The sequence below is a fragment of the Blastomyces gilchristii genome, assembly GCF_000003855.2.
Source record: "Blastomyces gilchristii SLH14081 genomic scaffold supercont1.17, whole genome shotgun sequence".
NCBI lineage: Eukaryota > Fungi > Ascomycota > Eurotiomycetes > Onygenales > Ajellomycetaceae > Blastomyces > Blastomyces gilchristii.
The window spans coordinates 605,104-631,179 of record NW_003101666.1 but is presented as its reverse complement, the minus strand read 5'-3'; the positions used below and the strand labels follow the sequence as shown (position 1 = coordinate 631,179).

General features: G+C 40.3%; 6 protein-coding genes across 6 annotated transcripts; 5 read left to right on the top strand and 1 right to left on the bottom strand.

Moving 5' to 3' along the window:
- Window positions 1-1,076: 1,076 nt before the first annotated feature.
- BDBG_07058 (uncharacterized protein) lies at window positions 1,077-1,628 on the top strand (the record flags this gene model as incomplete). Its single annotated transcript, XM_031722919.1, has 2 exons — window positions 1,077-1,281; window positions 1,336-1,628. 2 exons carry the CDS (start codon window positions 1,077-1,079, stop codon window positions 1,626-1,628), a joined length of 498 nt encoding a protein of 165 aa, XP_031579951.1.
- Window positions 1,629-2,612: 984 nt separating this feature from the next.
- BDBG_07057 (uncharacterized protein) lies at window positions 2,613-3,389 on the top strand (the record flags this gene model as incomplete). Its single annotated transcript, XM_002622500.2, has 2 exons — window positions 2,613-2,810; window positions 3,324-3,389. The coding sequence occupies 2 exons, from the start codon at window positions 2,613-2,615 to the stop codon at window positions 3,387-3,389; spliced, it is 264 nt and encodes an 87-aa protein (XP_002622546.2).
- A 2,062-nt stretch (window positions 3,390-5,451) lies between these two features.
- BDBG_07056 (DNA polymerase sigma subunit) lies at window positions 5,452-9,105 on the bottom strand. The gene is made up of 3 exons (XM_002622499.2): window positions 7,715-9,105; window positions 6,963-7,653; window positions 5,452-6,909 (listed from the first exon to the last, which is right to left on the bottom strand). The coding sequence occupies exons 1-3, from the start codon at window positions 8,464-8,466 to the stop codon at window positions 6,307-6,309; spliced, it is 2,046 nt and encodes a 681-aa protein (XP_002622545.1). The 5' UTR covers window positions 8,467-9,105; the 3' UTR covers window positions 5,452-6,306.
- BDBG_07054 (uncharacterized protein) lies at window positions 8,710-12,438 on the top strand. Its single transcript, XM_002622497.2, has 5 exons — window positions 8,710-10,978; window positions 11,049-11,263; window positions 11,346-11,499; window positions 11,554-11,886; window positions 11,960-12,438. The coding sequence occupies exons 1-5, from the start codon at window positions 10,939-10,941 to the stop codon at window positions 12,226-12,228; spliced, it is 1,011 nt and encodes a 336-aa protein (XP_002622543.1). The 5' UTR covers window positions 8,710-10,938; the 3' UTR covers window positions 12,229-12,438.
- A 521-nt stretch (window positions 12,439-12,959) lies between these two features.
- Window positions 12,960-16,525, top strand: BDBG_07053 (DUF636 domain-containing protein). The gene is made up of 4 exons (XM_031722918.1): window positions 12,960-13,444; window positions 13,537-15,381; window positions 15,500-15,558; window positions 15,640-16,525. The coding sequence occupies exons 1-2, from the start codon at window positions 13,166-13,168 to the stop codon at window positions 14,416-14,418; spliced, it is 1,161 nt and encodes a 386-aa protein (XP_031579950.1). The 5' UTR covers window positions 12,960-13,165; the 3' UTR covers window positions 14,419-15,381; window positions 15,500-15,558; window positions 15,640-16,525.
- Window positions 16,526-16,583: 58 nt separating this feature from the next.
- Window positions 16,584-16,949, top strand: BDBG_07052 (uncharacterized protein; the record flags this gene model as incomplete). Its single annotated transcript, XM_031722917.1, has 2 exons — window positions 16,584-16,637; window positions 16,731-16,949. The coding sequence occupies 2 exons, from the start codon at window positions 16,584-16,586 to the stop codon at window positions 16,947-16,949; spliced, it is 273 nt and encodes a 90-aa protein (XP_031579949.1).
- Window positions 16,950-26,076: the final 9,127 nt, after the last annotated feature.

Genomic DNA, 26,076 nt, shown 5'->3' with positions numbered 1-26,076 from the left:
TCTCTCCGTTGTTTTATGGGTAGACGACTCGCTTTTTATCTTGCTTTTTGGTTGCTCTCCCATGACTTCAAGTCTTATTTAAGTGGCATTGTAGGACATGCATTTACTACCTTCATGTACGTCGAAATTCGTCCAGCGACGTGCGATACGACTACAACAACCCAATTCTCACACCGTACAGAAAATTTGCTTAAATTCAGTTACATAAATTATTTACCTTGTCGGAGAGCCAGACTTACAGACTAAAGAAACGACCCGCTTATCCATCAATATATGGAGTCTCTTCTCTGTTCAACATACAATTTCACAGATTGTTGAATGATCTCCCTCACGTTACATATATTGTCTTTTGCTGTTTCTATCTTCGCCATCTCCGCACCTTCCAAGGAATCTCTTTTTTGCGATATCTGGCAGGCGTGACCGAGCGATCGGTAAACACAGCAGGGATGTGCTGCCTTCCTTATTTACCTTTCTAGGTCTTCATGCCCGTCGCAACTGCCGCAGGAATCCATGGATAAACCGGAAGAAGGCGCGATGCATAGACATAGGAAATAGATTGTTTATCTCCGCAATTCTCCAACTCCCAATCGCAACAAAAACAACAACACCCACAGCCGTATCGTATAGCACGTTCGTTAAATCTGTATCTTGACATTTATATACTGCAATATAGTTGTCTGCATATTGTTTGTTCCTCCATTGCACAGAGCTGCTGCTGCAGCGGCGGCAGCGGCGCCCAGTTGCCCGATTTTGGAGATTCGTAGCGTCTTGACGATTTCCAAGTAAGTTATATCCCCCTTAAAAGTCCGGAGAGATGCAGTGCAACGCGTGATGGGAGGCGAGCTGGATGCTGGAAACAGATGAAAACATGGCTCCTCCACTACCCATATTTGGGTTATTGGAGAGGGATAGAGGGAGCCTTATTGCTCATTTCTCTGATGACGCTTTCTCACAGGCTCAACACAGTACTGCTCTCGACGAGGGTATTGGCTGTAGAAAACAAGGAAGTGGTCCATTTCGTTATATCGGACTTAGCCTTATAGCTACGTGCTACACAGCTGTCTGTAGCTGCAAGCATGGCTGAAAACGCGGCCGCTGCAGCCCCAACTCCGGCTCCGACTCCGGCTCCAGCTCCGGCTCCAGCTCCAGCAAATGGCCGTGTTGCCTCTCCACCCGCGCCTAATAACACTAGCACACCAGGCAATGATGCAGCTGAGGTTTTGCCTGGTTATTCACCCCCAAGGGGCACTTCTCCTGCATCTAGGGATGAAATGGTCGATGGTACGCCTCCGCGCATGTTCAGTAGCAGGTACTATTTCCTTGCTAACGCTCCAGAATTAGATCCAGCTCGGAATGGGAGATCCTATCGTTTGTGCAAGGAATGCCGTAGTATTTTACCAACCAGGTGGGCTTACTGGTTAAAGAAACGGGACCCAGAAACACCTCGGGGCTTCTGGTTTTTCGTAACAATGGCCTGGCGTTTCCTCCTCACCAATAAATGCCCGGAGTGTAAATCCAAAGGAAACGGCCGACGTGTTTCCCCCCCGCAAGGGCAGTCGCCGGTTCGGTCAATGCGGCGATCGCAGGAGGAGACTCAGGGGTTGGCGGATGTGGGGAGACCGGAGTAGTACGAAAACGCGCAAGCGTGGATTTCCCGGGAGCGCTTCCTACAATGATCATTTCCGGCATCTTTCCTCACTGGGATGGATCAAACCCGAACAGTGCGTATACACATAATATCGGAAACTCCGGTTAATCAGGCGTTCGGTACGGATAAGGGAGCATATTTCTGGGATTGCGATTGAGTGGCGTGTTCTCGAAGACGATTTTCGAGGCTTAATTCCTGGTATGTAGCCCAGAACATTTTCTGATTGCTATTCCACTCAAGCATTAGCTGACGACTTCTATGTGTATAGTGCCTTGGAACAAAGCGATATTAGATGCTGTCTTACCACTTTCGCTCATTTTTGTTAATAGGTTGATTTCTTCCCCCGCTGTGTTTCTTTCGCTTATAATATCCCCCCCCCTTCCCCCCCCCTTTTTTTTTATTCATTCATTCGTTGTTTCCTGCTAGTCGGTTTCGTTCTGTTTTTAATTGGGGCGTACAGTTCGTTATCAGATTATCCCACATGTTTGGCAGAACTGCTGGGTTTTTACACCCAAATTGCGCATGCCTGTCATTATTTTTGCTCTTTCTTAATTTCTTTTTTAGGTAGCTTTTATACGGAGGCGACAGCCGTTAATAATAATAACTAGATAGAAACAATTGCAGTCTTTGTGCCACCAGCTGGAGCTAATCGCTTTGTTTCGAAGCATTCACCTATGCCATGGCCAAAACGTACAACTTCGAGGTTGTGAAACATCCACGGTATCCATGGATATGCTAGACGAAGAAGTAGAAGGGAAATACTGTGAAGTCTGTAATCATGATTTGCAAGGCAAGCTTGGAACAAGGATGCCAGAAAGGTAGGTTTGGGACTTGACTCCATATTTTTTCCTCAGCAGGAAAAATAAAATAAAAAATCATGAAGTCTTCTTTATCCCTTGGCAGCGAATGGGCACGATCAAACGATAGACTATCTATCTGTCTACCCTTCACCGCGAAACAGGATATGTTAGCTATGTATCGCGTTGAGACTGCCACTGCGGAACCAACGACCAACCAGGACTGTGACTCCCCGTTGCCTGTTGATATTGAAATCTTGGGCCAACTGAGGCGATTGGAGGAGGGAATCTGGGATTCGTTCATGGTTTCAAACTTCCATGCCTGCTTCGTTGTCCGTGGGATATTTATCTGGTTGTGGACTGTGGTATGTCCAAATAAATATACCAGGGTCGTCTTAGGCTTTGCCTCGTTGCTGTGTTTGTTATTAGTATTTTTTTTATATATATATTCTTTTCTGGGCGGGGCGGGGACGATCATCCCCCGGTTGCAATTGTTTCGGATTCCCATAGCTCGATCTGCTGTGTGACGGGCGTGATGAAAAAAGAAAAGAAGAGAAGAAGAAATCGCCGAAGCAAGCAAGGTGTGTGGGAAAAGGGGCAAAACACAACCCACCACAACCCAACACAACCCAACACAACCTGGGTTTCCCGGGTTAAATAAAACATAAAACAAGAGAAGGCTTCTCTTCTGCGGAAAGAAAAGGAGAAGAAAATCCTTCTATCTGCTGCTGCAAAGTCGAGTGAGTAGTTAGTACAGCGTAATAATAAAATAATCTGGCTGGCTGACAACTCACTCCTAAAAGAAGCTGGCTGTTGAATCCTGAATAATAACTAACTACTTTCAAGTAAACAACTACTAATTTCTTTAGCTTATTTAGCTTGCTTTTCCCCCAGTTGACTTGCTTGAGCTCGCATACGCTGTACACATAAACATCAGTGATTGAATGGGATAATTATTAGTTGATGGAAAATCACAACGGCGGTGAGCAGCGAAAAAAGGGGGGGGGGTCTCAACAGCAAGAACAGCGAGAATCAGACTCCATCAGAACAGAGGACAGTTAATAGTTAATTAATCATGCCTGCTAACTAACTAGTTACTTAACTTATTATTTTCTCACGTAGCACATCGCGTTCGCGCACACGGCCAAAAAAGAGGCTACGAGTATAGTATGACGTTTTGGGACAACTTGGAATTTGTTCGCGCTTGGTGCAGATCTGCGCCACTCGCTCGTGGGTGGGAGGGAGCTGCTTGTGGATTTGATTTGCGTTTTGCAATTTTGTTTTCTTTTTCTTTTTCTTTTTCTTTTTCTTGGTTTTTGTGTTTTGTGTTTTGTGTTTTGTGTTTTGTTTTGTGTGTCCGTTTGAGAACTGAGCGTGGCTTACCGCGCTTGTGCGAGATGAGATGAGATGAGAAGATGGACGTGTTCGATGCATGTATGTATACTCCGTATATAAGTTTATATGCTGTTTACCCTGCCTGTGACGACATTTATAGTCTGTAGTTTCACTTGTCTATGACCATCCAGGTAAAATTTTCCTTTTTTTCCTTTTTTTCCTTTTTTTCCCGCGGCGAGATCTCCCCCCTTCCCGGCCCCTATTTATATATGCTTGATGGTTCCCCGGATCCATCCTCAGACACACAAAAGTCCCACGTTGTTTCTGAAGATCAGCTGCGCCTAGTCTAGTTATCTACATTGTCTCTGGGGTTTTGACCCTATTATTCTATCTCCTGAATAGAGGGGACAAGACAAGAAGACAACAGGTATGATTTATACATGTTACTGTGCCTTTTACCTCCTCGGGGTTTTGTTTTTTAACCCTTATGTTTTCCCCCCAAGAAGGCGGAAGCGCCACCCCCCCCCCCCCGTCTGGCTATTAAATTGACGTGCCCTAACTAGTTTTGACTATATACTATACCCGCCGGCCCCAGAATCAAGAGGAATTTCCGCGAATATGAAGTTCACCTGGGTACTTGCTGCTCTCTTTGTCGGGGTTGTGACGGCGAGTCCGATCATGGGGGAAGAAGATATGAGGAGCCCGGCTAGACGGGATACTGCTGTGAGTCTCTTCTTTTTTGTTTCTTTAGCAATGCTGAATCAAGCCGTCTCAAATGATCCCCACCCAGGGAACGAACATCTGGGGAGAGTACGGCGCTCAAGAGAGAGATGACGTCGGGACTAAATGTGTGTGAAAAATAGATGGCGCTCGATAACCGCTGCCAGAGCAAAGAGACCAAATGCGGAAGTGCGAAGGATTGTGAGGGTGGTTGTTTTTGTGATCCTGTTGTAAGTAATAGTTAATAGTTACTTTTGTTTTTGATGGTCTCCGCTTGAGAGTGTTATTTCTTTCGTTTTCTTCCTTCGCTTCGGGGGAGTGGAGGGGAAATGTGGTGAAAGGGCAGGATCAGAAAACGAGGACTAATGAATGGCTCCTGAAAATAGAGAAACATCTGCGTAAACAAGTAAAAGGGGAGGGCTAGAGCGAAGGAAAAAAAAAAAAAAAAAAAAAAAAAAAAAGAGGTTCAGTCAACGACGATAGTATCCCGATTCCTAAGCGCTTAACGGTTTAGCGGTGTTTATTTTTGCCTTTCCCTCTTCCGTTTTTTATCTTTCTGTTGAATGGTTCTATGATTCAGAAGCAAATTCGGAATATGTGAAGTGATGGGATACGGCAATCAATTTGAGGCTTTGTGCGGCTTCCTCTTTTTGCCCTGTGGTATAAGATAGATACGCAAAAAGGGGGTTTTTTTTTCTCTCTCTCTCTCTCTTCTTAGGATGCAATGATAATGGCAATTGAATAAAACAAAAGAAGAAAAACAATGATATGTGAAAGATCTGAAAAGAATAGAACAACAATACATATGATATGCCTCCGCTCCTCGTAAAAAAATCATGCTGATTTTTGTTTTTCAAGAGAGCAAGCAGGAAGCGAATAGGAAATTGGGCTGAAACGGCAGTAATTATGGACTCCTCTCCATATGCTCGCGTATAGCGAACCATATGGTGAGAAGGAAGGTAAGAGGGGGTTGGCGAGTCCTAAGGGGCGAACTGGAGAAGGGGGTGGAAGACGATGAGAAAATGGGTGGCTTTAACCTTAATCGCATTGCGTCGAGATTCGTGGATTGTGCATGTTCGCCCCAATTCATTCGAGGAGGCCGTGGTAATTTCAATAGAGGGAGGAACGGGAGAGTTGAAGAACAAGGTACGGATAGGATGTCCGCGGAACCGGGCGCTCGATCTATAATTGTCAATTACTCCTGAAAATCTTCATCTGTCGTATTTTCAGGTCCTCTTAAAATTCTCAGTCGATTGAAACTAGGGTGAGCCTGGTATCCAGCTAACAGCTGGGGTGTAGAAAAATAATAGCGTTGGGAAGGAATGATCGACCGCGATGCGGTATGCGAGAGAGGGCGGTAAACATGAAATAGAATATGTAATGTTAATTGCGTATAACAGTGGAAGGAAACCGTCCGGTGCGCTACAGCACAGAACCATGAATGAGAAGCAAAATAAAGTCAAAATCCTCCATCCTGCCGGTACCACTTGCCCTGTGGTTAATAGTTATGGGTATCATTCCAGTATAATCATACAGAAACGCCGTTTGAGGGGGAAAAGAGAAGCAAGGGGGGGAAAAAAAGGGGGAAAAAGAGTTTGAATAACAGAAAGGAAGGAATCGATAAGTCACGAGAGCCTACACAGGTAGGCGAAAGCCGCCCACATAATCCCGAGAAGGACTCGAGGGCATCTAACGAAGTCAGAGCTGGGGGCAAGATGTCTGATACGCCTGGTACGTGTCGTTGATTGATTGCCAAACTGCAAAACATGAAACTGGTCCACAACAAGCTTAATCGGTAGCATAGATTCACTGCTGAAAAGGAGCCTTTCCCCTACGGGATAAGTCGCTATCCATTTCTACAATTGAGGAGTACCCTCCCAGTTTCACAGCAGCGTCGAGGGCCACGAATTTCGGAACTTTCTTCAAATCAGGTCGAAGCTTCCTAAGTCGATTGGCACGATCTAATGCTGTGGACTGCTTTTTAGATAGCTTGGAATTTTGTGATGAGTTATTGTGCTCGGTCCCTCTTGCAGCCACAGTCCCCGGTTCTTCTGGCGGAGGTGGGGGAGGTGTCGCGGGCGCCTCTGGTGGAGGGCTATTCGGGGGAGGAGGCTGGAAGAAGTGTGCAAATCGAGGATCAGTTTCACATAGACTAGTCAGATGTGTGCGCTGACGGTCGTATGATTCATAGTTCGCCCCGATAATCGAGCCTAGAAGGCTATTCATGCGTTTCTGCGGGAAGAAAGCCGCTTGCACCATATCTTGCTTAAGAATTTGATAAGCGTCCGCAAAGGCCCTGAAAATTAGTGGAATTTCCTTTGTTCCTCCAGAGATGTCATTATCAGGGTTGTTAGGGTCCATAATTGCAAGTCGCTGTTGCTTGTTTGCTTGATAGACGCCAAGGAGTTTCTGCGAGAGAGCGGTTAGTTTACATAGACTTGACAGGGGACATTGGTTGATACCTTATCGAAATAGCCGGGCGGGTCGAACTGTATGCCGACTCTCCTGGAATCAAACTTATTACCATAGAAATCGAAGAAGTCCATGAGAACACCGCCCAGATTAGGTTCTGCACCACTGTACGGGAGGTGCTGGAGGAGGCTAGTGACTAAACAAATGATCGAGAATCCACCCAAACCACCAGTTGGTACCTCATTGAGGCCGCGGAGCAGCAGAAACTGCTTTATCACGGAGACAATGATAGGCATGGCGGGAAATTGAGATTTCCAAACCTGAAATGTTTCGTTCGCTGCTATCCCAGTGGAGTTGTCGAATGACAAATCAACTTTCAAGCCGGTAAGCCTGTCTACGAATTTGATAATAGGGACTTTAGCATGAGCAATGGTTTCAACGGATCCCGGCACAGCGATGTCGAGATCTTTGAGATATGCGGCAAACGAGTAGATTTCACGTGGCCGTTGACAAAGAACCTTGCGGTCCTGTCGAATGAACTGCCTTGAGAGCAAGACAAGATCCATATCTGCTGTCGGAAGATAGAGTCCAGAGGCGAATGAACCAAAAGCCCTGAGCTGGGAGCTATAATGTCTTCTTTCAAAGTGACGCTGGAGCCGCGCGATCAAGTCATTCCTAATCGAATTTTCGAAAGGTTTGGGTTTGACCCAGTGGTAAAAACTGAGAATTTCGTTGTGCAGCCTGACGAAGAAATGGGCATTAGCTGTGGTGATGCCGACCAGGGAATTACTGTTTAACTTACCTGGATCCTAAATGGACGATAGAAGGGCCTAAGGAATCTATCCAAGGAGTCGTATTCTGGTCTTCGAACGGCTTCCACTTGAGAAGTATTGATCCATCAGAATTAAAGAACTTTCCCACGGCGCCAGGGCGCCTGGACTGCCCGATTATTTCGTCGTCATGGGTTCGCTTTCTGCTGCCAAGGGCAGGGTCACCATCTTGGTTCATCGAGCTTTTTGGCCCCCGGGGCGCATTTTCAGGTGTCTCATCCATTTCCATATCATCCATGCCAAAGGATATAAAATCATCGTTCAAAACGACAGCATTGTGCTCATCAGGTTTAGGTTGTGGGGTCGACTGTATTCTTGCCTTGCGGATCAGCTTCACAAAGTCTTTCCTCTTCACTGGATTCTCATCAGACGGCGGCAAAACGGTGTACGGGTCCGGATTCGACCATCTGGGGGCGTTTGCAACGGGACCTGCGCTAGACTCGGTAACCTGCTTCTTTCGTGGAGGTTGGGACCCTTCATCTGCAGAAGAAACCTCCATCTCTGCCTCGTCGCTATCAGTTAAATCTTCTAAAGACATAAATTTTCTTGCTTTCTGCTCTGTGGTTTGCGGGCAACACAAGAGTTCAGGTGTCGTTTCTCTTTGCGACATTGACAATAATGGTCGCGCCGAAGTTTTGGGGAACCGAGATCGAAACGTGAATTCAGGTTGCTGGCGGGGTCTTCCCCCCTGCCTGTTCCCGCGAAACTCGAACTGCGGGGGCATGGTGGCAGATTATTTGTGTCTGGCGATATCCCAATTTCCTTTGGAATGTGTAACTACACAGCGTGTCGATGGTAGGGTAGGGCGTTGTCGCAGGATTTTTGCATGTCACAGAGTCTTTTCGATGTGAAGTTGAGAGGATTTTGTGTGAAAGGGGACGGCAGTTTCGCAAAGAGGAAGGCGGTGAAGATAGTCGAATGTATATCTGCCCCCTTCACCAAAAATTCCATCTTTGCAACCAACCACCATCCCTTGACCAGAGCAAGCTTGAACCTTGACTTGTACTGGGGGAAAATGGTTATTGACAATTTGGAATTTCATTCTTTTCTTTTGTATTTATTATTTCCACAGCAGATAGCAGCCTTTTTGATTCTCTCCTCCACTTCCACACCCATCCGGCCATGCAAAGGCAAGGTTAACTGGCTAAGCCAGCGCGCTTCAACAGCAGTTGAAATTGTCAGAGACTCCCCGTTGCAGTGGGGGGCTGCAGCCTGGTGCAATTACTTCTAAAAACAGTTTCCATGCTGTGCAAGACTGATGGCTCAGCCCAGCGCTTCAATCAAAACATTCTCAAATTTCGACGCCCTGAACACAGAGAGCCATCCACATTCGGGATGAAGGATGTTCCGTGCAGCGTTATTGGCGGCGCTTTAGCTTCCCATTGAAGTAACCATGCAAAGTTCAGGATTTCGTCCCAATGGACGTAACTATAATGACATTTTGTCCACTACGGTCCTAACCGCCACTGTCATTCTGCTTGAGGTTTCGGCGAGAAGCTGGTTTCGATGACAATTGACGTATATCTGGCTACTTAAAGAGGCAGCCAGCTACTTGGCTAGCTTAACGGAATGATCAAATTTGGTTTCACCGTGAAGACCCCAATCTGAGGCTGATCTGAGAATCTCGCTACCAGGCTCCAGCATTTCCCAGTAGCAGCTTGGCAAAAGCCAGAGTGGATGGCAAGGAGATGAAGTGGAAGAACAGGGCAATAATGACCCTTCAGACGGAGCAGATGTGGTAGAAAGATTGTGCAAGTACCAACCAACCAAATTTGGCTTCGAGGGGCTCTCTCGTCACCGGAGGGCTTTTGGCAAGGAAAGTCACAGCAACCCAAGCTTCTGATCACCTACTAGGGTTCGTTTGCTTCATCCCAAACAGACAAGCTAGATTTAATAATTATTATTGATAAGGCTGTATTGTGCGCCACTATTTCCAAACCCTTGACTCCCTGCACTTCTTCCTGCCATTGGTTTGGTCCCACTTGGACAGGTTGTCAAAATTCTTGGCGCGCGGGGCCGTGGTGCGACTGTTAAATCGCACGGGCCGCAAGTTTTGGGCTTACCTGAGAAATCGATCTGAGTTCTTCACCGATGTCGGAAAGTTATATATAATAAGGAAGTTGTATTTGAGATCTGCTTCCCGATATCTGCCAAATGTCAGTCGGCTTGGTAGAAAGTTCTGGGGATAGTAGTTTCCGCGCAAAAAAGCCAGTGGAATCTAAGCGCGGGGTTCCTTGCCGTATGGTGGATGGGATGCTTGCTACAGATATGCTGCCGTAAATAATGTTAATGCTGTTGCCTGGGGATGTCAGAGAATCAACAAAGCGCGAAGCCTGCATTAACTTCTCGAAGACATTACCCATCACAACGATGTTCGTGATCAGGAGTCTTTTAGGAATTGAAATTAATGTGGTGCCTAAATAATACGAACCTGTTGGAAGGTTGGCGCCAGTTATTGAACGGCACATGCATTAGCAACGGGTGGAACGTGCCAATATAAGTCCCCTTTGCCTCTGATGATGTCGCCGTGAAGCGAAAAAGTACCTCATACTTTGTCAAGGAGAATGGCAGACGAGACCACCAAATCTTCTATCCCTATTTGCCGGGAGAGAAAATGCCGGCGCCGAGATGATGCTTTCAAGACTCCGGCTTGCCGAAAAAGGGACGTTTGGGTAATCGGAGCGAGCGATACCGAGAGAAGTGTCCTCCTTCCACACATACTTTCTTCAAGGCATTCGAGATGTTACATTCTGTGCCAATTCCCAGCGTTTTGAAGCATGACGTCGTTTTCCTATGGATATCTTCGTCAGCCTTGGCGAAGTGGGATTTAGATAGAGTTAAGCATACGGAGTACACGATACGAATTTCCACCCCCCCTCCCAACACTCGGCAAACTTGGCGTGTCTCCATAGACTCTCGAATGCTATTCCTAATATCCATTCAGCGTTGAACCAGTGTCTACAACGTGTCGTGCTTTTCAGGCAGAATAATTTCGAGAAAGCCCTACCCTACCTTGACAGTGCGTAAAGCGAAAGACACCCAAAGGGTGTCGAATTTTGTGATATATAAATGGGATGGTATCAGCAAGAAACAAGAGAGAATCAATCCATTGAATCCACCGATCCAGCTCTACTACAGTGAAAAAACGACAATCATATTAATTATTTCCATATATTTCTATACTTCCCAAAATCAAATGGCGTCCCCAAAACTTGTCACTGTTTTTGGTGCTACAGGTAAACTTTTGAAATTTACCATCTTACCATTCCTCATGACTGGGCCGACTCTGATCTTCGTTTTCCATAGGTAACCAAGGCGGTTCTGTTGTCAGATCACTTCTTCGCAACAAAGCGGCATTCCGTGTCCGAGGACTCACCCGGAACCCTGACTCCCCTAAAGCTAAAGAATTGGCTCAGGCTGGCGTTGAGGTTGTGGGAGTAGATGGATTTAAGAAAGACGATTTGGCCAATGCATTTAAAGACAGCTGGGCAGTATTTGCTAATACTAATTCCGACGATTCGGTAAGAGCTGCGAGGACTGTAGCCCATTGGACCATTCAAATTGAGAGTATGGCGATGCGAGATGCTAACAGTTAATCATAAGGCTTTTGATGATCCCAATGGACCCACTGAGCTGGACCTTGGTCGCGTCATTGTAGATGCTGCAAACGAAGCTGGCGTGGAGCATTTCGTGTATAGCTCAGCAGGCCATATCTACGAAATTACTAAAGGGGCCGTCAAACTAGATATGATGGACAGTTAGTATCAATTTTCCGTATTCTATTTCGCCTACCTACTAACTCTTTATCCAGACAAAAATAAAATCGAACAGCTCGCCCGAAATAGTCCTAATTTCAAAACTGTAACAGCTGTGTGTGCCGGTTGGTACTTCGAAAACTTCACGTCTCCATTCATTGCAGAAGTGTTCGGCGGATTCCCCCTCGCGACGGACTCTGAAGGTTATGTCACACTCTCGCAGCCTCTAGTTGGTGGCCCGGGATTGGTTCCATACATTGCAATCGAGGAAGACTTCGGAGATCTTGTCCATGGTGTTTTGCTGCACCCAGAAACATGGGGCGGAAAAACCATCCAAGGATTTGGCCATCTAGCAACATTTCAGGAGATCATTGAAGATTTTACCAAAGGTGCGGCCCCATTCGCGATATGCCAACAAATTATACAGGCTAACCAGAAGCCCTTATTTTCGGAGTTGCATAGTTACCGGCAAAACATCACGATATGTTCCCCTCGAAATAGAAAAGTTCCCTACGATGGGCGGCATTAGAGCACTCGAAAGCATTAGGGACATGTATTCATTCACACAATGGGCGGATGGTCGATATTTCGCGAATCAGGAGTTCGATGCAGAGCAGGCGAAGGCGCTTAAGAAATCTGTTCAAGACGTGGTCGCTCCAGGAGAGCCAAAGTCATTAATGACTGCCGAGCAATTTTTTGCCAAGATGTTCAGCGGAGGCAAAACTGAGTAGATGGATATCAGACAGCGTCAGACAGCGAATATTTTGTTTTGTTGCGAGGAAAGCTAGTTATTCCAGAATAAAATTTTAATTCCACGTTCTTATCAAAATACTCAGAATGGTCTCTCCAGTTTCAAAGTCGGCCACCATTACTGCTCCGGAACTTCGTGCGAAGTCTCTCCGAGGCAAATCGAGCATAGCCGAAGACGTAGTAGCTTCAAGTTGAAAAAGGCTGTTAACAAGCTATAATAAAACAAATTGTGGATTGATATCAGCTCCAAAGATATCGTATCCAATACACAAAATAGGAACTATCGAGGCAATATAATGCTCTGAGAATTACAAGGTTGATTATCGATACAATCTTTTGGAGGCTCTTCAAGCCTTTTCATCGCCATTTAACACTAACGCCAACTGTCAAGACAGACCCCCAGCTCGAGATGATATCTTCCTGCTCTCATAAGCGGGAAGCTAAATACATAAACTTGGGCGAATTGAATTTACTCATCCACTATTTAAGGGCACTTACGGACTAGTGGGATGAGAGGCAATCACCTAGCTGCAGGAGATACATTAACCACTGGCCTTTAAGCATCTTTCTGACGTTTGGCTGGCCTGGCTTCTCGTTGGTGAAGCAGCACCGCAGGCGCATTTCAAGCTGCGCTTGTTACCAATCCTTGAAGCGCTCTCGTTTTCGAGGATCAAGGATGTTTAGCAGCAATCTACGGAGTACTACTAAATATCTCGTATTCGTGCTTACCTAGATGACGTGGGTCTGAAGGGGGTATGTTGCATCTCCCATCGCCTGAATAGATATCGCATTCAAACACTCTCGTCAACTTATCCATATTCAAGCGATTACATGCACAGCTAACGTGCTCGTCCCCAGTATTCAATAGCATTGGCAGCACATCATTCTTCCACTTGCAGTGTGCGGAATCAAGGGACCATGGCGACACGAATTGCATGTCTATGCAATCGCTCATCTCAAACCGTGATCCTGGACTGGTCACCAGATTCAGTGATGCGTAGCCCATCCGTGCTGCCCTTCTGCCACTGCGATACCTGTCGTCGGACAGCAGGACTACTCTGCACATCCTATGTCCCTCTGAAACAAGGCAAGCAATCAGGACCCGATCTTAATGGCCTTGTCGAATACCACTTCGAGTCTCTGGTTCTGCGGAACATGCGGCGCCCATGTCTTTCTCCAGATCAAGGGAACCGAAGAGTATGAGGCAAAATTCATGGCAGCGCGGAGAACCATAGAAGACAGCGGACCTCAGACGGAGTCCATATCACATCTGTGTTTAGCCAGTACAGTTGACGGAGGCATCTTCGGTCTGCCCAAGCCAGCTGGAGGGGTTCTTCAGAGCGGAACGGAACGCAACACATGTTTCACAGGAGCTACCCGCACTGCTCCAGCATATTTACACTCCCACTAGCTGGACGAGTGACCAGAAATCAAACGAATCTCAGCAGGAATCCCCAAACTCCGCACCCTCTTCGACCAAAACCTTAGCTGCAAGCTGCCAGTGCGAGGGCGTCAAGTTTTTCATGACCGCCCCCAATCACACATCCCGTTCCCCCACGTCCCCATGGTCTGATGTCTTGGTTCCCTACCACTCCTCCACACCCCCCTCTGCGGCGGCTGCCAATCCCAATGACGTGAAATGGTGGCTGTGCGATAATGGCACAAAATATCTCGCAGGCCTTTGCGCCTGCAACTCCTGCCGGCTAGCATCTGGCTTCCCGATCCAAAGTTGGGCGTTTATTTCACGGTTAAACATCTTCAAAACATCAGACGGCTCGAACCTAGCCTACGATGACTTGGGAACTCTGAAGTATAAAAGCTCTCCCGGAGTCTATAGAGAATTCTGTGGCGTTTGTGGCGCTACTGTTTTCTGGCACTCTGATGAGAGACCGGAGGTGGTGGACGTGAGTGTCGGGCTGTTGAGAGCGGAGACTAGGGTAAGGATTGATGATTGGCTACATTGGGAGCTTGGGCGGATTAGCTTCGAGGAACACGCACTGGATAAGGGCATGGTAAGATTCTTAAAGGAGGGCTTCAGTGGGGTTGGGTGGGACCCCGGTAGGGTAGATGTTGCCCTCTGGATATGGATGGTGCGAAGTGTTGAATACGGCGGTAGCCTCGGGGATACTTTCGGATATGTGATGCATGAAACAGGTGAAGATTTTCCTTAAATACTTTGGATGGCACGGTATGATGTGTCATTGCCATGTTTGATAGATAGGTAATCCTATCCATCCTAGGGGAAATAATTCTAGTATACCATGATTTTAGAAGTTTAAATCGGGCTGACTGTACAATAAACTATTTCTATTGTATCAGCCAGTCCCCAACAGCAACGAATCGCCCTTGAATCCCTAATGAACTTTGTATTTACTCGTCAGCCCTGGGCTAAATACCCAACATCCACATGAAGATCTAAACTAAAAAATAAAACCATAATGTGTCAGAAAGAAACCAAGAAAGAAACCAAGTAACCGGTTTCGTGCTCCAACATTCAAATCTTACTTGTCGATATAATCACAAATATAATCACAAAGAAAAAAACAAACCAAGCGTAGAAAGCCGGCCGACTAAAACACGGGAGAGAAATGATCCAATCCCGTAGAACTCACCCGACGTATCTACGAGTCGGATCAGTTTCCACCTACTCCGGGCCCAAAAACGCCGGAATGTGAGTTATCATCAGCTCAAGTGGATTCCAGCGATTGGCGCACACAGGAGCATAACCCGCGCCCCTCCGATGCAAGCCCGAGCGTGTGGGAATGCGGGATGGGATGATTGCATGATTTGTTTGTTGATTTATTATGTTTTGGCATTTTGGTGGGTTGGGCAAGGCAAGCAAGTTAATATGGATCTGGGGGGATTTATCGACCAACCAACCACCAATTGCTAAAATATTCTAGCGGGATTGTACCCCGCCTTGCAACATGTGGTCGTAAGGTTGCTCGCCCGTCCTTCCTTCGTGCGCGCATATAAATAGACCACTAGATCCCAGATTTTCTCGGGGAATCTGTTTTATCTTCCTTATTCCTTCGTCAGCCCCAAGGTTTTATCAGAATCCAACATCATACCTACAGATATACCAAGTTATCAACCGATTTTTTTTCCATCAATTACCCCGCATTTCATCATGGGTATGTGAACTTCCCTGTTTCATGTGGCTCCGTTTTGTTGTCTCCAAGTGCAGGAGAGATTTTGCATCATCTTTCATATATTCAGCACCATATTAACAATGTCTACGTTGATAAATAGGTGACTGTGGCTGTGCTTGTGGTGCTTCTTGCCAGTGCCCCTCCGGACAGTGCAATTGCGTAAGTGATACCTTGCCCTGGGCGTTCTCTTGATATGCGGATGTTGTTATCTGACGGTCATGACGGCCATCAAACCTCCAGAAATAAACATGGCGCTGTAATTCCCAACTAGACATATCCCTTGTCCTTTGTCCGATTCCGCCTTCCCTGATTGATCGTAGGAGCAGAGCGTTGTTCCCCCCCTAATAACGTGGGAAGTAATAATTCCTGTTACCGGGCCGTTGTGAACGGTATATGTCAATTCCCATTGCCTTCCGCCTAGTAGGGGTTGATCGATATTGGTAGACAGCATGGGGGCGTGATTAGGAGTGTCTTTTAGGTTTCAACATTGGCAGGTGGTATTCTAGCATAAATATTTTCTGGTAGTTTCATAACAGCAGGATGCGCATTTGAAATTTTCTTTTTATAATTCTGTGTATGTTAAAATCTTTCCCGCCTTCAAAGTTTGTGGTGCTGAAGCCCTTGCCTTGGTTTCCCTGTCTCGGCTCTTTTAGTATTGAAGGGACCCTCAAGCCACTATCCGTTCATTAAGGCCGAAAATCGAATGACGTCTCATTAATTATCCCTTGCTCTCGGCCAGTCCCTGGCCATATTTTGTACACATAATGAAGCGGTCTTTCGCTGATAGATGTTTTGGGTTGAGTAGCCGCTGCAAGTTCATGGACCATAGATCATTTGATCTGGCAAGCAGCTTGAAGCATCCTTCATGGCGTCTCAAATACTTTCAATATAGGTTGTTGACGGAGCATTCTTTATTTGTTTCAAGGGGTGCTCTAACGGGAAACCCTCTGAGTACCACTATACAGTGCTACATCGGGAGAGCATATCCCACAATGAGCCAATCTGTGTTTCGAAGTCGAATAGGTTCTAACGAGCCACCGGAGGTCTGCTAAATTCCGCATGTAGATCATGTTGAGTTTGTGTTTCATCCGGAAACGAAATAATTAAATCGGGGGTTGGGGGAAGGGGGGGGGGGGGCGACTTTTTGGCCTCCTATAGAACCTCTGATGACCCCTTTCTAGAAAATGGAAGGTCTGGTTGAATATGAAGTTAGCGAAATGGTTCGGAACGTCTCAGCTGTACGTGCTACACAAGACATAGATAAGTTGCTTATCCAGTAACTGTAGAACGGTACGCTTGTCCCACCTTAGGCATCGACCTAAATGTGATAGGGGGAGAGAGACTGGCTGTCCATTAAACTTAAATGGAAGAAGTCGCGGGGAATATGCAATGCGAAGCTGGAAGAGGAGGAGATTAATCATAATGGAGGTGGGATTCGAGGATCCAATAAGTCTCAGAGCCGCGTCGTCGCCGAATCTCCAACGTGCCTAGGCGGATTAAGAGTGGAACACGGTAGCGCAATTGAAGCTCTGCAAGGGGAAAAAATTTAGAAAAATCAACGACAGCAGGCAGCAAGCTCCATTCTTTAGCACTGAATCGCGGGTTCTGATCTATGAGTGAGGCAGGCCGGCGGAAGGCGGCTGCCGAAGGCGTCAGAAAATACGAAAGAACAGCCGAAAGATCCATTGAAGCGAGAGGAAACCGAGGGGAGATAGGCGAATAGCAAGGATTCAAGCGGTACGGATACGGATCCGCAAAGCCATCGACCATACGACTTTGATGTTTTCATCTTCTAATCTTGGTAAAGGTTTTGGAGCAACACAGCTGTTGCATTTTTCAATAATAATTGTGTTTCGATCCCATCCTTCTCACCATTCTTCTTGGAGGATAACGTTGTTGTGTTGTGTGTGTGTAATCTATCTACGCGAGTTACACTAAATGGATAGGTTGGGGTGGCACGTGACTAGGGTAGGTGTAGTAATCACCAACACCCCCCCTTGCTACGCCGTGGCCTATAAGCCGCCACCCGGGGCCTCTCCCATCCTCAAATCTTTCAAAAACACAATAATAATTAATTACATCAATCAGACCCTGATTTCCTCATTAGGAAAGGCGTCTGTACAGTAATAACTGTAAAAATCAAGAAATACATGCAAAATCCACTGATTCACTGTATTATTATTATCATTCAATCATTTCTTTCTGATCTCTTTCAAATCAATTCTTTTGACAAAATCTTCAAACACAGGCTTTGCCAGTGGCTTGGTGAGCCTGTCAGCTATGTTCACTGTAGAATTAACATGTTTCATCATAATTTTCTCTTTTTCAATTAAATTATGAAGAATGTAAGAGGCCTACACTGAATAGATCAGTATTATATTGATAGGTCTTATATAACAAAGAGAAAAACATTAGAGAAGAAAAGAAAGAGAAAGTGTGAGAATCAGTGATTGAAGTGAATATTTATACATGTATGTGATGATGTATGCAGTGAAGCTTCAGAGCAGAAGAATCTATACATGTTTATAATAACTGAGAATCAGTGATTAAGAATGGCTGAGAATTAGAGTATATATATTCAAGAATGAAGTAATTGAAATCTGTGAAGTATAATGAAATAGTCTATATCATTGATCAGGTACAGCTCACTACATTAGTTCTCTCTTTTCAGAAGCAGTTCTCATCAGTAAAGAGCTGCTGTTTTAAATAATATGAAACTCAGAGTTCAGATCAGATAATTATATCTGATATATTTCATAAGATATTATCAGTTACAGCTGTGAGATCTCTTATCAAGAATATTCTTAATCTCTTATTTAAGCTCATTGTCTTCTTCTATAATATCTGGCAGCTGTTAGTCAGAAGTCAGTTGAGAAGAGAATAAGTCAGTGACAGTATAACAGAGTAAGCTTGTATAAAAGATATTATAAATCTCTGATAATGTATTAAAATAGTAGTTATAACTATCTAGAACTTCTATCACTTTATATCTAATATAATGATAATCTAGTGTATGAGATAAATATATAATTTATATATTCTTAAGATTTAATCATATCAGATCTTCTATCTTATATTATTTAATAGAGTCTTAATAAATATTAATTTAATCTTCTTAATTCTGTTTAATACTCATTATGAAGACTTCTGCTTAATTATAAGTATCTTAGAGTTTTATTACTATATTATCAGTAATCTGAATAAAACTGCAGAGATTCAGTATAAATTGTATAATCTCTAAAAGATTTAATATCTTTATATAATAATCATGTGTAAGAAAGAACAGACTTATATCTATTAAAATAGTATCTTGATTATTAATAGTAATCTCTATATATAGAAGAAGATTATATCAGTTATCTTATAAATAATTATAGAACTTATAAAGATAATTCTTTACAGTCTGAATTATCTATTCTAATATACTATTAATTTCAGAGTAATAAACAGTTGATAGATAGTATATAATCTTGAGAACTTGATAGATTCTTGTTTAAAGAGTGTTTATAAATTAACAGCTCTGATCTGATACTATAGATCTCAGTAATTTATATATTCAGTAGAATAGACTCTATAGAAAAGCTTTAATAACTTATTCAGTATTTATTTTATTACAAGATTTTAATATTATATCTTTATTTAATTAATTTATAATAATCAGAATGTTTCTATAATCTTTACTTTTAGAGAGATTAATAGTAAAGTTAATTATCATATCTTATTAAATTCTATCAGAGATATTGAGTGATTTTAACAGATCTTTTCTACAGTTCTTTCATAAGATAATAAAAGAATAATAATTACAGTTTCAGATAAAGTGTCTGATACTGTTTAATATCTCAGATCAGTAGAACTCTTAGAAGATTATTCTATACAGTTATTCACAGTCTGAATAATTAGTTATACATGAATTATACATCTCTTATATTATTTGAGTATGTAAGAATTCAGAGTGAGAGACTCAGTATTATTCATGAAATTATAAAGTGTTATTATTATCAATTGAATATTCTGAGATATCAGTTCTTATACATAGTTCTGAAGAAAATCAGATTACTTCTTAACATACTGCTTCAGTAAGTACTTGAAGAAGTTCATCAGTTTAAGCTGTTATATATTATAATTTATTCAGTGTAGATTCAGAGAATGTTCTGATCAGCAAAGTATAGAGTCAGTGTTCTTGATTTATTCAGTATATATCTATTATATTGAATAGTATATCTTATTCTTATTATAAGAGAGTATCTACTATTGAGTTCTAACTGTCAGAGTAATAGTGTATTGTAAAATAAAAGCAGCTTAGAAACTCTGATTATTATATCTATTATTTAATAAGTTTATAGATTGTTATAAAGTATTTAAGATTCTTATAATCTATAATTATCTCAAATTCAGAGATATTTTAAAGTTCAGAGTCTCATTCTTCTAAACAGTGTATAATTGTGAGAAGTTTCTTATCATAGATCTCATAATTGTATTCAGCAGAACTCAGTTTCTTAGATATAAAGACATATAATTATAGAATATCTTCATCATTATATTATAATATCACTTCTTCTATTACATAGTCAGAGAAATCAGCTTCAACAACTATCTTACAGTCAGAATTGAATATTATCAGTAGAGAGATATTAATAAATATCTTCTTTATCTGTGTAAATGCAGCTTCAGTGTTCACTGATTATTAAAATACTAAGTCTTTCTTAGTAAGTTCTATAAGTGATCTTATAATATCTGAGAAGTTTTGTATAAATCACTGATAGAAGTTAGTGAATTCAATGAAGCTTTATACATCTTTTACAGTATATAAAGCTTCTTATTTGAGAATAACAGAGATCTTCTCAGAATTCATTTGAATTCTCTTATCAGTTTCTATAATAAAATCTAAGTATTTAATACTCTTAACTTTGAAATTACACTTATTAATATCAATTGATAGTTCTACTTCTCATAGTTATTATAATACTCTTTGTATATACTCTTGATACTCTTTTCTGAATTCATTAATAAAGATGAGAATATTATCTAGATAAGTAGATATAAACTTATTAAGAAAATCTCAGAGTACTCAGTTGATATACTTCTGAAATATACTGAGAGTGTTAGTCAGTTCAAAGAGTGTGACTATTCATTCAAAGAGATTATAATATATTCAGAATACTGTAAGTTATTCATCTTCTTCAGTGATATGAATCTTATAAAATATGATAATAATATCTAACTTTATAAATTATTGAGCTTATCTGATCTGTGCTAGAGTTTTATTGATAAGAGATAAGAGATAATGATCTTTCTTTATCAATCTGTTCAGATCTCAGTAGTTTACACAGAATCAGAGTTCTTTATCTGACTTCTTTACAAAGAGAATAGAAGCTGCAGTGAAAGAGCTACTAATATATATAAATCTTTTATTCAACAGATTATTGAGTATCTTTCAAAGAAGAAGAAGTTCATCTCAAGATATCTTATAAAGAGAGTCTTACAGTAACTCAGAGTTCTTATCATTCTTCTTTTCTAACTTGATACTGTGATTCACTTCTGAGTCTTGTAAAGAAGATATATTTATAATATTATCTTATCAGAAGACATCTAGATATTCATGATATTATTAAGAGAGTTTTGTATAAGAATCTGTTATTGTAGTATAAGATAACTTTTCTAGAGCTTTCTTGATATCAGTCAGACTGATGAAATAGATTAATATATAATTCTGCTATTAATGACTTTATCAGTAACTCTGTTAGTAGTTTTAATAACTTCTTTTTCAGAGTATTTCATAAGTATTGACAGAGATCTGTGTAAGATTCATAGTCTTGTAAATATCATCTTCATAAATTCTATTATTATTAGAGAATATTAAACTTCTGTTTTAAGTGTTTAATAAGATGCCTTGTTCAGATAGTCAGATAAGTTCTAATATTAGAATATAATCAAGATTATCAACTTTATATACATAGATATCTTCACACTGATGTTCTTCAATATCTATATTTAGTTTCACTATGTAACAGATGTAAACATCTTTTGAATTATTAAATTCTATGAGAAGTTAGAGTTTTAATAAGAGAATATACTGAACAGTGAAGATTATAATATCTTACAACTGAAGATTTTATCATTGTATAGTGATATAGACTACTATCTATCATAGCTTTCATATTATACATGTTATTAATCATAGTAAATACAAGAATTATATTCATTGTCATTTTCTCTTTAAATTATTATCATTTGATCTCTTCAAGCTTCTGTTTGTAAATTTGAACAGAAGCTAATCTTTTTCCTGTTTTATCAGAGCATTTTCATAGTTATCTTCTGAATCTTTCTTCACTGTAATGTGATTGATGTGAACAGACACTGATTCATTTCTTAAGTGAGAAGGTACATGAGCTGATCAGCAGTTAAAAGTAATATACTCTGATAAGTTACAGTTGATACATACTTCTTATTAACATTGATCAGCAACTTCTTCAGAAGTGATTTCAGAAACTCAGAAGCCTGTTCAGATAGCAGAGACTCTTGCTTATATATAGACATTTAAGTCTACTCAATTCATAATATCTGCATTATTATTATTCTTCAGTATGAGTGTATGAGTGACTGAGATATAATATCTTCTGTCACTGTTCTGTATACTCTTGAGCTTGATAAGACAGTTATTTAATATTCAGAGCTGTGTGCAGAAATCTTTATAAGTCTGATCTTTGTCTATACTTATAAGAGTCTGTAAGAGTTTGAAAGTTAATGTCTTCTTAAGCATGTTAATCTTCATTTAATTCTCTCAAGATTGATCATCTGCTTCTAGAATCTTGATATTGAAGTCAGAAATGAATATTATAAGAGAAGTGTTTCTCTATCAGATACTCTGTAATCAATTTAATATCTTCTATTATATGACAGTGTCTCAGAACAGAATATCAAGATGTTTCATAATATTATCAGATATTTATAACACTGATTCACATGCTTTCATTCATGAATGAAACTTCTATTTCACATAATTCTTCAATTATTCATTAATATATTAATCTTGATTAGTTAATGAACTGATGACATCTTTATCTACACTCAGTTTCATGAGCATTTTCATTCTTTATAATAAGTAGAGAGTGAGATCAGAAGTATTAAAATATACAGAAATATCTAAGTATTCTTTCAGTACTTTTATAGATGCTGAAGTTGTATGAATTAATCATTGAATTTCTTCATATTGAAGCTGTTGAGTGGTATGCATGTCAGCTATCTATTATTATTATAGTTTCAACATTGCTCAGAGTCACTGTGATATTATATCTATGCTTATACTCAAGAGTTCTCTTATATTATCATTAGATATGATTATATTGTTTATCAGATATGTAATATCTGTGAAATCTGAAGAAGTGTAATTATATGAATATCTTATATATCTGAGTATCAGAACTCTCAGATCTTTCACTGACATTCTCTTATAAAATCTTATTACAGAGTCAGAGTGACTGATGAGCAAGCTTCTATCTGAGAACTCAGTGTCTGCTTAACTGTTTCTCTTTCTTATATGTTATTATATGTTTGAATATCTCTCAATGAATAATCATTTCTAATGAGAAGATGATATATGAATAATCATTTCTAATAAGAAGATGATAAATGTTTTTCTAGTGTAAGAGGCCTACACTGAATAGATCAGTATTATATTGATAGGTCTTATATAATAAAGAGAAAAATGTTAGAGAAGAAAAGAAAGAGAAAGTGTGAGAATCAGCAATTAGAGTGAATATTTATACATGTATATAATAATGTATGCAGTGAAGCTTCAGGGCGGAAGAATCTATATATGTTTATAATAGCTGAGAATCAGTGATCAAGAATGGCTGAGAATCAAAGCATACATGTTTGAGAATAAAGTGATTGAAATCTGTGAAGTGTAATAAAATAGTCTATATCATTGATCGGGCGCAGCCCGTCACAAAGAATATGATATTTAATCTTAATATAATGCAATCTTCATGTTAAGAATTCTCTCTTTACTAGATTGATTACTCTCTTATTATTAACTTATAGATGTGAGCATATTTTCACTTTTTTATCATTCATTAACTCAGTGTTACATAACATATTATTCAATCAGATTATCTCATAAGCTGTCTCACTAGCTGTAATATACTCAGCTTTCATAATTAATTTAGTAATAGATATCTGTCTCTGTAACTATCATGAGATCAGTGACTTATTAATTAATATAATATAGCTAATAGTTAATTTGTATTGAGAATTCATCTCTGCTCAGTTTGAATTGTAGTATATTACAGAACTTAGACTCTTATTATCAATCTTCTTTCTGTATAATATGTTATGATTTTTTATCTTCTTGATATAATATAGAACATGCTTCAATGCTGCTTAACATATCTTATACAGATATTGTGAAAGATGTAAAGCTTGTGTGATTGAAAGATTACTAGCTTGTGAAAAGTTATATGATGAAAGAATTAGTAAGCCAGATTATGTGACCTGATATTCTCACTCACCAGAGTAACTATACACAATGCTATATACAAAATTCACCTTCAAATCAAGTACAGATACAAAAAATGACTGGAAAATGTGTAGTAATGAAAAATCAGTCATGAGATACATCATTTTTTATCCCTCTATCTCTCTATCTTCTTTATATTCTCTTTTCAACATGTATATTTCAATGTTCTAAGTGATTTAGTAAGCTCATTCACTGTGTTCTCAGCAGATGAAACATATCAGATAGATATCTCATTCTTGCAGATGAGATCTTGAAGAATGTGAAAACAGATCTCTATATACTTTGAGTGATGTGAAATTGCTTTGAAAGAGAATAGCTCTACAACAGACTTATTATCAGCATGAATTGTATAAGTCAGATCATTGACTGTGATGAGAATGAAGTGATCATCAGCATTCAGATTGTTGAGATGAGATGAAATGAATTCAGTGTCTTCTAGAAGCTCTCAGAGACAGACAAGCTTATATGCAGCCTTGAAGAATGCAATATATTCGGCCTCTGTTAATGACTTGGAGATCTCTGTTTGCCGGCAACTCTGTCATACAACAGGGCCACCTGTCATGTAGATGATATAACCGGTGGTTGAATGAGATTCTGAATCTCTACCAGCTCAATCGGCATCTGCATATGCTATAGGTTCAATTTCGGCATCTCTGTGATAGGTTATACTCTCATTGATTGAACTCTGTAGATATCAGAGTGTACACTTGTATACAGCTCAGTTCTTTGATATAGACCAGGAGCTGAATTGTTCAAGAAATTCTGCAGTGAAGCTTATATCAGAATATGTATTAAATATCAGATATTGCAGGAATCTGATACTGAATTGATAGAACTGTAGAATAAATTCTGCTGTGTATACAATCAGTTTCTCATTATTATTCATGAAATTGACATTCTTCTTTATAAAAGTGAATGTAGAATAACAGTCATTCATTGAGAACTTCTTCAGAAGATTTCTTACAAAGAGAGATTAAGACAATATCAATGAAGTTGAATCTCTATTAATCTTTATTTCTAGATAGCAGTTGAAATCTTCTATATTCTTAATCTTATAATTAGCAGTGATTTCAGCTTTGACTCAGTTCAGATCTTTGATTTTCAGGCTGTAGAGATGAACATTATTCATATAGATAATTATATAGACCTGTCTTTCATCATGAATAAATAGTTCAGTATCATAGAGACTGACACAGAAGTCTGAGTATAATAGCATCTTTTACAGCTTCTCATATTATAAGAGTGCTGCTTGCTTAAGACTGTAGAGTCTCTGTATCAACTCACACACAAGATCATCATAATCTTTGTGAAATTTTATAAGTTGATTCATATATATCTGTTCATCAGCAGATAGTTAAGCATTCAAAAAAGTGATCATTATATCAATCTGCAGAATATATCATCTCTGAGATACTGAGATTGTCATGAGAGCTTGTAAGATGAATGCAGAGATAACAGATATAAAGATTCTTAAGTAATTAACTCTCTTTTATTGATGATTTCTGCAGATGACTCAGCAGGTCTTACAGCAGATAACATCACTCATATTGTTGAACTTTTTATTAAATACTCATTAACTGTGAAGAACACTCATTTGTGATGTTCTCTCAATCAGTTGTCAGATCTCTATCTGTTTCAAACAGTTGATCTCTTTAATACAGGTCTTGTAATAATACTTTCATTTCATGAAAGCTTTGACATGTGTGAGATTTTTCAGAATCAGAAGTGTAGTGATCTTGGGATCAGTAAATAGATCTTTAAGACTATCTCTCACTGAAGATTTCCTTGTAGATATCAGAGAATTATCTGATTCAACTGTAAGTTCTGAGAAGTTCAGTGTATTCTGCACTAAAAAGATAGATATTCTCATGAAGATATCATAGTCAATTCATCAATTATTAGTGAGTATAAGAAATAATGAACACTCAGGTTGAATTTTCTCATCAATGAATAGATTATCAATTGATGAATCAGAAATTACTGTAGAAATTACTACAGCTGCTTTACAAACTGTATTAAGTAGAATCTTCAGATTGTTCATTGTCAGTATTAATGAATCAGTAAGATAAAGATTCTTCTGAAAGATAATGTCTTTTAATATGTATAAATATCTATTGAAGGAGTTCATCAATCTATAATTGATAAAATCATTATAACTC

What these genes read in the sequence shown, in the direction of transcription:
- BDBG_07053 (XM_031722918.1), top strand. Translation starts at nt 13,166, where the DNA reads ATGGCGACACGAATTGCATGTCTATGCAATCGCTCATCTCAAACCGTG. An exon ending in CAGATCAAGGGAACCGAAGA is followed by an intron (nt 13,445 to 13,536) that starts GTATGAGGCAAA and finishes TAGCCAGTACAG; the next exon opens with TTGACGGAGGCATCTTCGGT.
- BDBG_07056 (XM_002622499.2), bottom strand. Translation starts at nt 8,466, where the DNA reads ATGCCCCCGCAGTTCGAGTTTCGCGGGAACAGGCAGGGGGGAAGACCC. An exon ending in ATCGTCCATTTAGGATCCAG is followed by an intron (nt 7,654 to 7,714) that starts GTAAGTTAAACA and finishes TTTCTTCGTCAG; the next exon opens with GCTGCACAACGAAATTCTCA. An exon ending in CGCCCGGCTATTTCGATAAG is followed by an intron (nt 6,910 to 6,962) that starts GTATCAACCAAT and finishes GCTCTCTCGCAG; the next exon opens with AAACTCCTTGGCGTCTATCA.
- BDBG_07054 (XM_002622497.2), top strand. Translation starts at nt 10,939, where the DNA reads ATGGCGTCCCCAAAACTTGTCACTGTTTTTGGTGCTACAG. An exon ending in CACTGTTTTTGGTGCTACAG is followed by an intron (nt 10,979 to 11,048) that starts GTAAACTTTTGA and finishes CGTTTTCCATAG; the next exon opens with GTAACCAAGGCGGTTCTGTT. An exon ending in CATTGAAGATTTTACCAAAG is followed by an intron (nt 11,887 to 11,959) that starts GTGCGGCCCCAT and finishes GGAGTTGCATAG; the next exon opens with TTACCGGCAAAACATCACGA.